Source organism: Gadus chalcogrammus, chromosome 2, assembly GCF_026213295.1.
Source record: "Gadus chalcogrammus isolate NIFS_2021 chromosome 2, NIFS_Gcha_1.0, whole genome shotgun sequence".
NCBI lineage: Eukaryota > Metazoa > Chordata > Actinopteri > Gadiformes > Gadidae > Gadus > Gadus chalcogrammus.
The window spans coordinates 19,055,290-19,070,289 of NC_079413.1; the positions used below are offsets into that span (position 1 = coordinate 19,055,290).

Here is a 15,000-nt window from a genome sequence, read left to right on the forward strand (position 1 = left end):
TCTATCAGAACCCAGTCCTGCTTTACAAACGAAGAGAATAGTTAACTAGTTAGTCACATAAATTAGTTGAGTTTATTTTCCAATTGGTGAATATGAAGGATAGATGAGCAACCTTCCCATTGGGAAGGTTGGTAGACTGATCTATCCAGCGTACATCTAGGTGGACACGCCTACTTGTGATGTCACTATGAATATCATTCCTACCTTGTGCAAAACTGCTTTTTCCAGCTAATCACACCTGGTGGCATGACATGAGCCCTTTAATGTATTTACCACCAAACTGCGGATAATCAGATGAAAATCTTATTTTCTCTCCGGTGTCGGTCTCTGGGAGCTCCCAGTCCACTAGACCCTGACCCCAGTCTGTCTGTCCCTGACCCCAGTCCCTCAGACCAGGATAACCCAGTCCACCAGACCAGTCTCCCAGTCCGCCAGACCCTGTCCCAGTCCGTCAGACCCTGAGACCAGTCCGTCTGAGTCACCAATCCCTGGCCCATGCTAGGCTATATTTATCTGCATTCATTAAACCAGCTCCGGTTCCTACAGCCCATGACAATGCAAAAAAGCTCTGGGTCGATAACATAAGGTTCTGCTTATTATATCATATATTACTGACACCATGACGCCTGTCACTCAGTGCTGTCATGACCTCGGCCACGGGCACCACGACGCAAAGATCACTAAGAAGGCTGCAGGCTTACTGGAAGACAGAATACTGTTTCTACTGGGCTACTGGGCCTGATTATAATCAGATTAAGATTATCATACCACTAGCGATTACTGAAACCGATTGGCCTGATTATCAGTGTAATATAAGTATAACTGAGAAAATGAGGTTTCATTATTAACAGTTAAAGCGCCATAAGCAGGTCCATTGTGCACAACACGCCCCAGGGCCGGCCCTGAACTTTAATAATCATAGTGAACCCCCCCCCCCCATCCGAAACGACAATAAAATATTGACTGGAAGAAAAAGGCCTTGAGGGTGACGCAAAAAAATGAAGTCTTTATTGAGATTGTAAAGAAAGAAAAAGGAGGATTTTTTTTTTATCATAGTTTTGAAACTTGCGATACAGACTTGAACACGCACCGTGAACCTCCCTATTGAAATACTTTGTTAACGAGCAAACAACGTAGAATAGTTTCACGAAAGACCTGTGAAACATGACAACTGACACATTTGTTATTCCATTACTAGTGATGACACAGAACAGTTTGTGAAGAAATAAATGTATTCACATGTACCTTTCTAAATAATGCTTTTAAAAAATTAAACATGACCTAGCTTGCTAACAATGCTAACGCATCAAAATTCAGGTTTACTGAACTTAACGAACATTCTTGCAAACTTTGTGCTAGAGAGTTTTCCTCTGGCTACGTTACCAAACCTTTCCTAAAGACATCCTATGTAGGCCTGCTATGTGATCACGACCAGTGATCACACAATGCGCGCTGATATTTTGTCCAAGCCTTAAAAGTTTGCGGAAGCGGTTGAAAGCCGTGTGTCAGTGTGTGCACCCAGGGTCGTAGCACCAAATTCTGGGCCCTGTGTACAAGAGGTACTCATGGCCCCCCCCGAATCCCCCCTACCAGCCCCCTGCGCAGAATTGTTGACCGGGGTGGAAGACCAGTTGTTGACCGGGGGAGAACAATTGTTGACAGGGGGGGAAGCAATTGTTGACAGTGGGGGGGGGGGGGGGGGGTAATGAGTAAAGTAACTAAGTTACCATTTTATGGAGTAACTAGTAATCAGTAATCTGATTAATTGTTCAAGGTAACTGTGGCTTCGACGGACCAGACCCGGGCGGCAGAAGCTGGCTCTGGGGACGTGGAACGTCACCTCGCTGTGGGGAAAGGAACCGGAGCTTGTGAGGGAGGTGGAGCGCTATCAGTTAGATCTGGTGGGGCTTACCTCCACGCACAGTCTCAGCTCTGGTACCGTACTCCTGGATAAGGGTTGGACTCTATTCTTCTCCGGAGTTGCCGAGGGCGTGAGGCGCCGGGCGGGTGTGGGGATACTCATAAATCTCCGGCTGAGCGCCGCAGTTTTGGAGTTTACCCCGGTAGACGAGAGGGTCGCCTCCCTGCGCCTAAGGGTTGTAGGGGGGAAAACTCTGACTGTTGTTTGTGCGTATGCACCAAACAGCAGCTCAGAGTACTCGGCCTTCTTGGAGACCCTGAATGGAGTCCTGTATGGGGCTCCAGTAGGGGACTCCGTAGTTCTGCTGGGAGACTTCAACGCCCACGTGGGCAACGATGGAGACACCTGGAGAGGCGTGGTGGGGAGGAACGGCCTCCCTGATCTAAACCCGAGCGGTCGTTTGTTATTGGATTTCTGTGCTAGTCATGGATTATCCATAACAAACACCATGTTCGAACATAAGGGTGCTCATAAGTGTACCTGGTACCAGAGTACCCTAGGCCGAAGATCGATGATCGATTTCGTGATCGTGTCATCTGATCTGAGGCCGCATGTTTTGGACACTCGGGTAAAGAGAGGGGCGGAACTGTCAACCGACCACCATCTGGTTGTGAGTTGGATCAGGGAATGGGGGAAATTTCCGGATAGACCTGGTAAGCCCAAACGAGTAGTGCGGGTGAACTGGGAACGTCTGGAGGAGGCCCCCGTCCTAGGTATCTTCAACTCACACCTCCGGCGGAGCTTTTCTGGCATTCCTGTGGAGGTTGGGGGCATTGAGCCGGAGTGGGCGGTGTTCAAAGCCTCCATTGCTGAAGCTGCGGTGGTTAGCTGTGGCCTCAGGGCAGGGATGGACTGGCCCAAAAATTTGGCCCAGGACTTTGGGATGGAGAGGCCTTTTATGAGACCGCGGGAATAGCGCACGTAGAATTTTGCCACGGTGTAAAATAATAAAAACTAGTCCTTATCCGTGGATATGTGCAATGCAACGGCATGTCAATGTTGGGATGTGCATGTGTTTAGAATATTGTGAAGATCACTGGGAAATATTTTTATAAGCAATCTTGTCCATGTACAAAATATTAGAAATTGCATGTGCCTAGAAAGGTAAATCAAGGCTGAAAATCATCTAAATAATGCAAGATACAATTATTTTAGTGGAAAAAAATTGTCATACACATACACAGGGTTTGGGAGATGGGGGCGGGCCGGGGTTTGTTGTGCGTTGCTATGGTTACCGGTGTTGAAGTGTTCCAATGGTTTATTAGCGGTGGTATCTAATAAATCGCTCTCTAATCAATACTTCATTCACTGCCTCTTCCGTGGGCATTACAATATTATGAATTGTTCTCCGACGTCTCTGGTACTTCCATAATTAGTTTAAGTCATTATTATATTGCCAAACATGCTTGCTAGTGCACCTGTCATAGCTGTCATGCTGCTGTGTCCTGTTCCCGCCTAACCATGGGTCTCGCTGACAGGGGCGTCGCCGTCAACCTTGGCTTTTCCACGGAAAAGGTCGGTTAATTTAGCACATTTGGCTGCGTCTTGCTCTAACATTTTTTTCCTTTTCAACCTCAACTTCTGAGCGCCACCCAATTATTTATTTTTTTCCTTTTTGACATTTTCGTATTTCTGTGTAACTTCAGTGAGATCAACGAGAAGTAAGTGACCCGGCCGTGTGTCAGGCTGAGCCAATCAGAAATGACAGACCGCGGAGCAGTCCAAGTTGGGTTCGGCCGCTCGCTTTGGCCGCTCGCTTTGCCTCCATACACTGTGGGGGTGCTCCTCCCTCTAAATTGACAGTACATCGGCCCCGTTTCACCGTCAGGGAAGAGCTCCGTTTCGCGCTGTAAGTAAATATCCGGCAGCAGGCCACCCCAAATCACGGCTTACTTAACTTTTTCATTTTTTTTTTACATCTTTTACAGCAAAAAAAATAATATAAATACATAATAATAAAAAATAATAATAATAATCTAAAAGAATTACGGCCGGCCGGCTCGGCCTGAAATCGTCCGGCCGTTCGGGAAATCTCCCGAACCTCCCGATGGCCAGTCCGCCCCTGCCTCAGGGTCTTAGGCTCCTCAAGGGGCGGTAACCCTCGGACACCGTGGTGGACACTGGTGGTCAGGGAAGCCGTCCGATTGAAGAAGGAGGCCTTCCGGGATATGATATCCTGGAGGACTCCTGACTCGGTTGCAGGGTACCGACAGGCTCGAAGGGCTGCAGCGGCTGCCGTGTCGGAGGCTAAGCAGCGGGTGTGGGAGAAGTTCGGAGAGGCCATGGAGAAGGACTTTCGGTCGGCACCAAAGTGTTTCTGGAAGACTATCCGGCACCTCAGGAGGGGGAAACGGGGAACCATCCAAGCTGTGTACAGTAAGGATGGGACTCTGTTGACCTCAACTGAGGATGTCGTTGGACGTTGGAAGGAACACTTTGAGGAACTCCTGAATCCGAATAACACGCCCTCTATGTTGGAGGCAGAGCTCGAGGTTGATGGTGTTTCGTCGTCAATTTCCCTGGTGGAGGTCACTGAGGTAGTCAAACATCTCCGCAGTGGCAAAGCCCCAGGGATTGATGAGATCCAGCCAGAAATGCTAAAGGCTCTGGGTGTTGAGGGGCTGTCATGGTTGACACGCCTATTCAACATCGCGTGGGAGTCGGGTAGATAGATAGATAGATAGATAGATAGATAGATAGATAGATAGATAAATACTTTAATAATCCCAGAGGGAAATTATTTTTGTCACGAACTCCAGATATACATACACAGTACAGTGCCAAAGGAGTGGCAAACCGGGGTGGTGGTTCCCCTGTTCAAAAAGGGGGACCAGAGAGTGTGTGCCAATTACCGGGGTATCACACTTCTCAGCCTCCCTGGTAAAGTCTACTCCAAGGTGCTGGAAAGGAGGGTTCGGCCGATCGTCGAACCTCAGATTGAAGAGGAACAATGCGGTTTTCGCCCCGGACGTGGAACTACGGACCAGCTCTTCACTCTCGCAAGGATCCTGGAGGGGGCCTGGGAGTATGCCCATCCGGTCTACATGTGTTTTGTGGATCTGGAGAAGGCGTATGACCGGGTCCCCCGGGAGAAACTGTGGGAGGTGCTGCGGGAGTATGGGGTAAGGGGGTCTATCCTCAGGGCCATCCAATCTTTGTACTCCCAAAGCGAGAGCTGTGTTCGTGTTCTCGGCAGCCAGTCAGTTTCGTTCTCAGTGGGTGCTGGTCTCCGCCAGGGCTGCGCCTTGTCACCAATCCTGTTTGTGATATACATGGACAGGATATCGAGGCGTAGTCGTGGTGGGGAGGGATTGCAGTTCGGTGGTCTGAGGATCTCGTCACTGCTTTTTGCAGATGATGTGATCCTCATTGGATCATCGGCCTGTGACCTTCAGCACTCACTGGATCGGCTGGCGGCCGAGTGTGAAGCGGCTGGGATGAGGATCAGCACCGCTAAATCTGAGGCCATGACTCTTAGCAGGAAACCGGTGGATTGCTTACTCCGGGTAGGAAATGAGTCCTTAGCCCAAGTGAAGGAGTTCAAGTACCTCGGGGTCTTGTTCGCGAGTGAGGGTACTATGGAGCGTGAGATTGGCCGGAGAATCGGAGCAGCGGGGGCGGTATTGCGTTCGCTTTACCGCACCGTTGTAACGAAAAGAGAGCTGAGCCGCAAGGCAAAGCTCTCGATCTACCGGTCGATCTTCGTTCCTATCCTCACCTATGGTCATGAGGGCTGGGTGATGACCGAAAGGACGAGATCGCGGGTACAAGCGGCCGAGATGAGTTTTCTCAGAAGGGTGGCTGGCGTCTCCCTTAGGGATAGGGTGAGAAGCTCAGCCATCCGTGAGGAACTCGGATTAGAGCCGCTGCTCCTTTACTTAGAAAGGAGTCAGCTGAGGTGGTTCGGGCATCTGGTAAGGAAGCCCACTGGGCGCCTTCCTTGGGAGGTGTTTCAGGCACGTCCAGTGGGGAGGAGACCTCGGGGAAGACCCAGGACTAGGTGGAGAGATTATATCTCAACACTGGCCTGGGAACGCCTCGGGATCCTCCCGTCAGAGCTGGTCAATGTGGCCCGGGAAAGGGAAGTCTGGGGCCCCCTGCTTGAGCTGCTCCCCCCGCGACCCGACCCCGGATAAGCGGATGACGATGAGGGTAACTGTGGCAACACTGATCACGACATGATGGATTGAATATTATGTCGTAAAACACGCAATATAATGTATTTGAACAGAATTATCATGCAGAAACGGTTAACAGTCTTTCTTTTATTCTTTTTACAGATAATGTAAAAGGCATTTAACACACACATTGTCAAACAAACCCAACTGTTCGAATCAATACAAATGCAGACTCACAGAACCATATGCTGTTAGACTACTGGACTTAGTGAAACTAGTTAACATTGAGTTGAATACCTTAAATAGCTAATTTTTACTATGTCGACATTAGCATGGATGAGCTTTAACTTGGAGGTGACTACAGTTAACCAGAGATATCTACACAGACTCAACCCATTGAACAGATAGACATATATTACCAACGGATGGTTAAGGATGAGCGTTTATCTATATCTTTATCTATATTTATGTTTATCTGTCTTTGTGTTCATCTAAATATTTTTCTATCCCTATGTATTTTTCAATGTGTATCTATCTGAATGTACTTCTATTGAAGCGTACCTATCTATAATATGTATCAGTCTAAATGCATTTCTATCGTTGTGTTTATCTAAATGTTTGTCTGTATACGAGGTAAGGTTAGCAAGAGGCCCGGTTAGGTTACCAACTGAACAGGAGCCACGGATTGATATACATCTATATAGATCTATAGATTGATATACATCTATAAAGATAGATATATAAATATCTATAGAGATCTATAGATTGATATTCATATATATAGAGACATAGATCTATAGAGATCTAGAGATAGATGGAAATCTTAATAGATCTATAGTAATCTAACAGATAGATCTAGATCTAAAGAGATCTATAGATAGACGTAAATCGAAATAGATCTATAGATTTATATAGATCTATAGAGATAGATATAGATCTATAGAGTTCTATAGATAGATGTAAATCTAAATAGATCTATAGATTGATCTAGATCTACATAGATAGATATAGTCCTATAGAGATAGATCTAGATCTATAGAGATCTAGACGCAAATCAAAATAGATCTATAGATTGATATAGATCTATATAGATAGATATAGTCCTATAGCGATAGATATAGATCTATAGATCTAGAGACAGATAGAGGGTAGAGATCTAGATGTATCGATCTAGAGACAGCTAGAGGGTAGAGATCTAGATCTATAATTCTAGATTTCTACCCTCTATCTGTCTCTAGATCTATAGATCTAGAGACAGATAGAGAGTGTAGATCTATAGCGCCTACATGCCGCTCCCGCTCCCCTCCGCATCCTCCACCGCCACCGAGCGTTTCCGTAGCGCCGCCTTCGCCCGCCCTCCCTTCCCCGCCTTCCTGGTGGCGGGGGGCGTGGCGTGGGCCGGGGGGGGCGGGGCCTGGCAGGGGGCGCGGTACTGGGGCAGGCCGGACTTGGTGGTGTCGAGCTCCTCGGGGTCCACGCTCTGCGCCCGCAGTGCCGCCATCACGTCGCGGTCCGACGAGCTGAGGGTCAGACAGCCGCACGGACGGGAGCTGTCGCCGGGGTGACCGTCGCCGGGGGGACCGTCGTTGCCATGGACTCCGTCGTGGTGCCCCCCCTCCTCCTCCTCCACCTGGTCCTCCACCGTCATGAAGGCGTCGCCCCACAGGCTCTCGCACAGGTCCCGGCCGTGCTGGTACATCTACACACACACACACAGACACATCGGACACGCACACGCACACAGACACACACACACACACACACACGCGCACGCAGACGCACAGACGCAGACACACACACACACGCATGCACGTTCACATGCACAGACACACGAACACACACACACGCACGCACAAACGCACGTACACACGCACACACCCACATGCGGGCATGCACGCAGACACACAAACACACACACACACGCACACGCAAACAAACAGACACACACACACGCATAAAAACAGAAACAGACACAGAGACATGCACACACATACACACACACACACACACACGCACGCAGATACACTCATTGTTATTGTGTCCTTTGCCGTAGTGGAGCGAGGTCATCAGCCTCGTTAGAACATCCCGATCTCTGCAGGTCAGTCTGGCCTCGAACCCGGTAGGAGAGAGTACGAACGCGGAGCACGCAGAATATAAACACAGAATAACAACCCTACAACCATAACACCACGAGGAAGGAGGGGCAAACAACGCAGATATCAGATCGAATAAGGATGTGCGTTTTGATTTACCTTCCACAGATTTCAGCAAGAGAACGAGACCTTTCACTTTGCGATTTGATCTGGAGGTTTTTGGACAATGTTAGGTTGTGGCTATTTGCAGGAATCCCTTGCTCAGAGACAGACCTCATGGTGCTCCACCGACCCACCCTGAGACCGCCTGACTGTAGACCCCCTTTTCTACAGGAGGGTTCGTACCTGGATACCACAGGGGTCCACACAGAGCTCTAAACCCTCTCCAGCTCAACGACCTCCTCCTCCATAATCCTCCCTGAGCATTGTGTGGTCGGTAAACAGACTACATTCATACAGCACTTTTCTAACCAGTGGCCCCTAAAAGCGCTTCACGATACTGCCTAACATTCACCCATTCATGCATGCATTCAACCATGCAAGAGGACAGCCAACTCAGTTAGGGTGAGGCTTCTTGCTCTGGGACACGGCTTTTAGCCGGGGATCGAACTAGCAACCTTCTGGTTACCAGCCAACCCGCTCTGCCTCCTAAGCCACATGCCGGTTACTGGAAGGCTGCTAGTTCGATTCACGGCTGATCACCAGGCTGGTAGGTTGCTAGTGAGGAGGACGTGTGTCACAGTGCTGCTGCTGCCCTCTGTTTCTGAGCTGTCTTCTGAAGCCTGCTCTTTAATCAAGAGTGTGTGTAGATTAGCAGGGATGCTACGTAGCACGGTAGAGCCTCCCCAGCCACTCCACCTCATAAAACAACTCAGTCGCGGGGATTATGCAAAATGCATTTTTATCCACATTGTGCAAGGTCATTATTGAAGCAGCTTGAAATACACTTCAAAATCCTCCTCCTCCTCCTTATGTACTGATCCTGTGTGGGTTTCTTTCTTTTTGCGTCTCTTTCTGTAACTCTATCTTCCCCCTACATCTCTCTCTCCCTCTCCCTCCCTCCCTCCCTTCCCCCCCCCCCCCTCTCTCTCTCTCTCTCTCTCTCTCTCTCTCTCTCTCTCTCTCTCTCTCTCTCTCTCTCTCTCTCTCTCTCATCATAACACTTTAAGCTTCGTTGCTTCTGCAGCTCATTTAACTCCGACCAGCCTCCTGCTAACCTCCTGCAATTGCAGTAGAAACGCACACACGCGCATACACAAACACACACACACACATGCACGCACAACACATACGCATTGGCATATACATGTGAACATACACACACACACACACACACACACACACACACACACACACACACACACACACACACACACACACACACACACACACACACACACACACACACACACACATACACACACACACACACACGTAGGCCCCCTGAGAGGGGGTCTTACACTGAAAATATGTAAATACCATGTGTCTAGAGTGCAAAACGTATTAGTGACCCTCTCTGAGCCACATAACAGCACAATATGTATTTTAGTAGATTATAGATGACCAAATAATTTAAGGATAGACAATAAAACCATTATTGAACATGATTATAAAACCATGTTCCATGAAAGTTTGATATAACTCCATGTTATCAAAAGAAAATTCTGCAGATCTGACGTCTGCAGAAACACACACACGCCTGATAACAGCATAATAACAAGTAAGAGCCTCCTCTTGGGACTTAGCGGGGCTCCGTCACCGGCGTCGCCGCTGGCGATCGCCACAACGTTGCCACTCGTTGATGTTGACTTGGCTTCTTCATTTGAAGGTTTAAAAAAAAACAGTCAGCTTCAGGATCTTTTTCGGTAATTCTTTATCCCGAATCTCCTTCCCCCGCAGTCTGCGCTTTTGCGCGCCACTCTCAAACTTTTTATTTTCCGACATTTTGTCAACTAGCCACGAAAACCCTTCACGCCTCTCATTTCAATCGATTTGAATCACAAGCCAAAACATTCTTCTACATTTTGTGAAAGGCTGTTATGTCATGGTGCCCACGTAGGTCACTGGTAAATTGGGCCATTCAGAAGCCACAAAAAATTCATATCAAGTGATGGACAGAGAATTCAACAAATTACAAAGCAATGCAATTTTTATTTTTATTTTCTTGGCTCATGATAGGCATTTGATCATTGTAGGCCCCAAACAAAAAATCACATTGTTTTAGGCCTACGCCGATCGGGGGGTCTATCATGAGCCAGTATTAAAATAAATAAATAAAATAAATATATAAATGTAATACTGCAGCTCATGATAGGCCCCTGATTGTCGTAGGCCCCCAGGCTTCAGCCCAGGTAAGCCCGTGCATTAAGGCGGCCTTGCACACACACACACACACACACAATCATGCAAGGACACACACACCACACACCCGCGGCAAACGTGGTGTCATTTCCTGTCAGAGCTTATTGTCACCAGTTGGGTTATCTTGGTGTAGGTGGATCAATGCTGTGCTGAGAGGTCCCAGAGTTAACCCCTCCCCTGCTGAACCTCCTGTTTTAACAGGAAGGTCAAAGTCCAGGGCTGGTTCTGTTCTATTGTGTGGAGAAGCGTTTCTCTATGCTGGAGCATGTCTTTACGGTATTCCTTTTGGAGAGGTGCACCAAGGCTATGGCGTAGCCATGGTAACGCAGAGACCCAAGGCGTAGCCATGGTAATGCAGTGACATTGTTGCGTCACTGATGGTCGAAACTTACTTGGTAATAAACTATAGTTTTTTTTATTAGAGGTTGCATCTACTGTACCTACTGTACCTATCTGCACAACAACAAAACAAGACTGGACTCACTTTGTACGTTTGATATTACGATTCCTAACTAGTGTATGCTGCGCGATTACGAATTAGATCTCACTTGTGTCTTTTGCACCGATAAAGGACTCGTTTAAAGCCAGATGTTAGAGGAGAGATGCGGACATCTGTAACGAGCAGAGCGGGAACACGAGGGCGCGTATCTCCTGAGATAGAGGACCAGCCTGGCGGATATTAAACCCACCGGCGCGGTCCTACATCAGAGTATTGCTCCTCTGCTCGGTACACACACACCATATGGTCAGGAGGATGAGAGAGGATGAGACCGTACAGACGAGCACAGCATCCCGGCATAAATCCTCATATTGATGGATCAATGCATCATACCGCAATGTATTGATCCGTTTTAAACCGTTCTGTTAGTGAAGCCCAGGTGGAAGAACCCACTGCATCTTATTAGGTCGGACTATACGACTAGAACCCTTTATAGCTTTACGTAGAACAACATGTCTAGAAGTATAACCCGTGTGACTATATGCATAATTATATCAGGAGCTCAAGTCACGTGACACTAGCTTTTCCTTAGGATTCTAAATCAGGTTGCAGGCAGTGTGGTTGGCATGGAGAGAGAGAGAGAGAGAGAGAGAGAGAGAGAGAGAGAGAGAGAGAGAGAGAGAGAGAGAGAGACGGGAGGACAAAGGAAGACTCAGATTGAGAAGGGAGGAGAGAGCGAGGGAGGGAGAAAGAGAGGAGGAAGAAAGAAAGAGATTAGACAGAAATAAGATGGGATAAGTAGGCTGAGAGCGTATATTTGCATCCCACTCCTTGGATGGATGACGAGTGTGTGCATGAGTGTGCACATGAGAGTGTGTGTACATGAGTGTGCACGTGCGTGTGCACGAGTGTGCTTGTCAACATGTCTGTTTAATATCTTTCTCTAATGTGCATTGACATCCATAACATCCTCCCCATCCACCATCCGTCCCTCTCTTAATATAGACTCTGAGCAGTTAGCAGTGGACTACGTACACCATGCTAGGGGCTCGCCCCGGGCAGGGCAAACACCCTGTCACCTCCAAGTTAGCCTGCTGCTACCGCTACGGCTAAGCTACTGCTACTGCCTGAGCTTCTGCTACTGCCATCAGAAGAAGAAACACATTTGAGATGGAAACTCACACAGTGTCCTTCATATCCAATAAGCCTTTCCTACTGACACAGCCTGTGTGTGTGTGTGTGTGTGTGTGTGTGTGTGTGTGTGTGTGTGTGTGTGTGTGTGTGTGTGTGTGTGTGTGTGATTTTATCCCAGAAAGAGAAAGATATAAAAGAGAGAAATAAAAAATGAGAAGTAATGTGTGTGGTTCGATGTGTTCCGGCACTGTGCGTGTGGTTGTGTGTGTGTGTGGTTGTGTGTTGCGACTGCGGCCCTGCCCTTAAACCCTCTGCCTGTTTTAGATTTAACCTTTTTTATATTTATTTCCCTCCTCTCCTCTGACCTCCAGCACATTAGCCCTTCAGTCCGCACCTGCGCCTTCTCAGACGGACCTCTAACAAAACACAGCTCAATCCCCTGAAGGCAGTCACCCCGTAGCAAGGCCGGCCCCAGCGGGAATGGAACCCTTAACCTTGTTCATTCGTTGCTCCATCGCCCCTTTGAGCTCCACAGGGTATCACCCCCTCATCCTTACACTATTTAATGCCTTGCTCTACCGGTTGAGTAAGACAGGGAATCGAGCCCCAAACTCTGGCAGTATTAATGCCTACCAGCTGAGATACTCAGGGAATCCAACTTGTAACCCTGGCTGTATTAGTGCCTTGTTCTACTAGTTGGGGACCGAATCCTTAGCTTCGACAAATTCAATCGTCAAAAAATCAAAAAAAAATCAAATGTGTGTATTAATCAAACAAACCTGTTGCGCGATGTAAGAGAGAATCATTGACACCCACACACTCCAATCCCTGTCCTGTCTACAGCGTGTGTGTTGACAGGTGGTATGAGTGCTTATTGACAAAGAGGATTTTTTTCTTAAAACTATAAGCTACCCGCTGAGCTAAGTAGCATGCGCGCTAAATTCCTGAGCGCAAAGAGGCCGTCGGAGACCGCCTGCAGCGAATCGGAGACAGAACAACAGCAGACAGCTTCAGTGGTACTGTTAGACCAGCGGGCCGCATTCCAATAGTCATCCTGTCAATAAGCCCCCCCCTCCCCCCCCCTCCTACGCACTTATTGTGTGTTGTACGTCCTGGCATTTAATGTACATACTTATTGTATGTCGTACATAGTACTTAGTTATATAGTGCATTGTGTAGCTTCTTATCCTAGCCATTTTTTTTTGTATGCGGATAAATGCGTCTGCTAATCACCCTGAATGTAAATGTAAATGTAATCCTATGCTGATAGGATATGGATTGATTCCTAGACGTCCAGATGTCCTAATCACCGTTTTACCCACGGTCCCGATAGCCGTAGTGAGTGATAGAAGCAGTGCTAAAGCGCTCGCTGCAGCGGCTTCAGACTGAGGTGACATCAGTGCGTCCTACAAAGGGTATGTTCCGGATTTTCCGGAGCGCAGAGCAGCACAGGAAGCTTGCGTGTCGGAACGTCGGCATGAGGGGTCGAAGGGGAACCTCGGGTAACTGTATGCAATTTCGGCCATGTGATTGGATTATTGACAAAGGCGGGTTCGGGACATGTGATTGGACGATTTCAGTGAGCCCTGGAGGACTCCTGTTGAGACTCCTCTCCTGGTCTGAGGTGTACCTCAGCCTACCTGGGGGGTATGGGGGCACCGGGGGGGGGGGGGGGGCCCTCAGCCTCCCTGGGGGGGCCCTCAGCCTACCTGCTGGTACTGGACGCAGGTCCCCGTGCAGTTGTGGCCGCGGGGGTCCCGGGCCCAGTTGCGGGCGCAGGTCAGGTCCATCCTGCAGGCATCGAACCTGCGAGCAGAACAGAATAGAACCGCCCGGGTTTTGAAGGCTCATCCGTAGTGGTGCTGATAGGGGTGGAGGTGGAGGTGGAGGTGGAGGTGGAGGTGGTGGTGGTGATGGTGGTGGTAGTGATGGGGGTGTAGAGGTGTTGGTGATGGCGGAGGTGGAGGTGTATGTGATAGTGGTGGAAGTGGGGGCGGTTGTCGTGGTTGGGGTGGTGATGGGGGTGTAGAGGTGGTGGTGATGGTGGTGGTGGAGGTGGTGGTGGGGGCGGTAGGGTTGGGGCTTGCGGTGGGTTTAGTAATGACGGAGGTGGAGGTGATGGAGGTGGGGGTGGTTGTCGTGGTTGGGGTGGTGATGGGGGTGTAGAGGTGGTGGTGATGGTGGTGGTGGAGGTGGGGGTGGAGGTGGTGGTGGGGGTGGTAGGGTTGGGGCTTGAGGTGGGTTGAGTATTGACGGAGGTGGGGGTGATGGAGGTGGGGGTGGCACTCACCAGTCGCGGCAGAAGCTGTGGCAGAGCGGGACGGCCTGGATGTAGGAGCGCCGGCGGGGGTGTGGCCAGCGGGCGGCGTCCGGCGAGCAGCGGTAGAAACAGGAGACCCGCTTCAGGAACACCTCACACCTTCGGGGGGCGGGGGAGAGGGGGGTGAACGACGGCGGGGGAACGGGGCTTCCCCACGTGGATTTGAGGGCACGAATTGGTTTTGTGTTATAATAACGATAGCGTGATAACGTTAAACATTCGACACCTTTAAGCCCAGATTAGCGTTTTCTCTCTCATCACAATGACTCTGGATGCTAGCATTAGCATAGAACAGTAGCTGCCATGTTTTAAGCAGGAAACAGTCCATACTGTAAGCACTGGATATTAACAATGTGAGGAGGACACCACCTTCCAAGTCAATCATATAATATCATATATCATATAATAAGTCTCTATTCACACCAATTCAATTCGATTAATAATAATGTACTTTGTGATATTTAAGTTTTTTTTTGTCCGTACGTGGAGCTCAGATGTCCGCAGTGGTCCCAGGGGGCGTTCTTGTTGCTGAGGGCCGGGACGTGAGCGATGTCCTGGACGTCCTCCACCGTGCAGCACGCGTCTGAGGACGGGAACACACCGACTCATTACTT

At 48.9% G+C, this 15,000-nt stretch overlaps 1 protein-coding gene across 1 annotated transcript in view; it reads right to left on the reverse strand.

Annotated features, from left to right (window-relative positions):
* Positions 1 to 6,173: 6,173 nt before the first annotated feature.
* Positions 6,174 to 15,000, reverse strand: part of LOC130397493 (riboflavin-binding protein-like) — a 10,449-nt gene continuing 1,622 nt past the window's right edge. Inside the window, exons 3-6 of the mRNA XM_056604855.1 lie at positions 14,870 to 14,969; positions 14,357 to 14,485; positions 13,776 to 13,872; positions 6,174 to 7,738 (exon numbers count right to left, since the gene is read on the reverse strand). Coding sequence (XP_056460830.1) covers positions 7,322 to 7,738; positions 13,776 to 13,872; positions 14,357 to 14,485; positions 14,870 to 14,969 — 743 coding nt within the window. The 3' untranslated portion in view covers positions 6,174 to 7,321. The remainder of the gene's footprint in view (positions 7,739 to 13,775; positions 13,873 to 14,356; positions 14,486 to 14,869; positions 14,970 to 15,000) is intronic.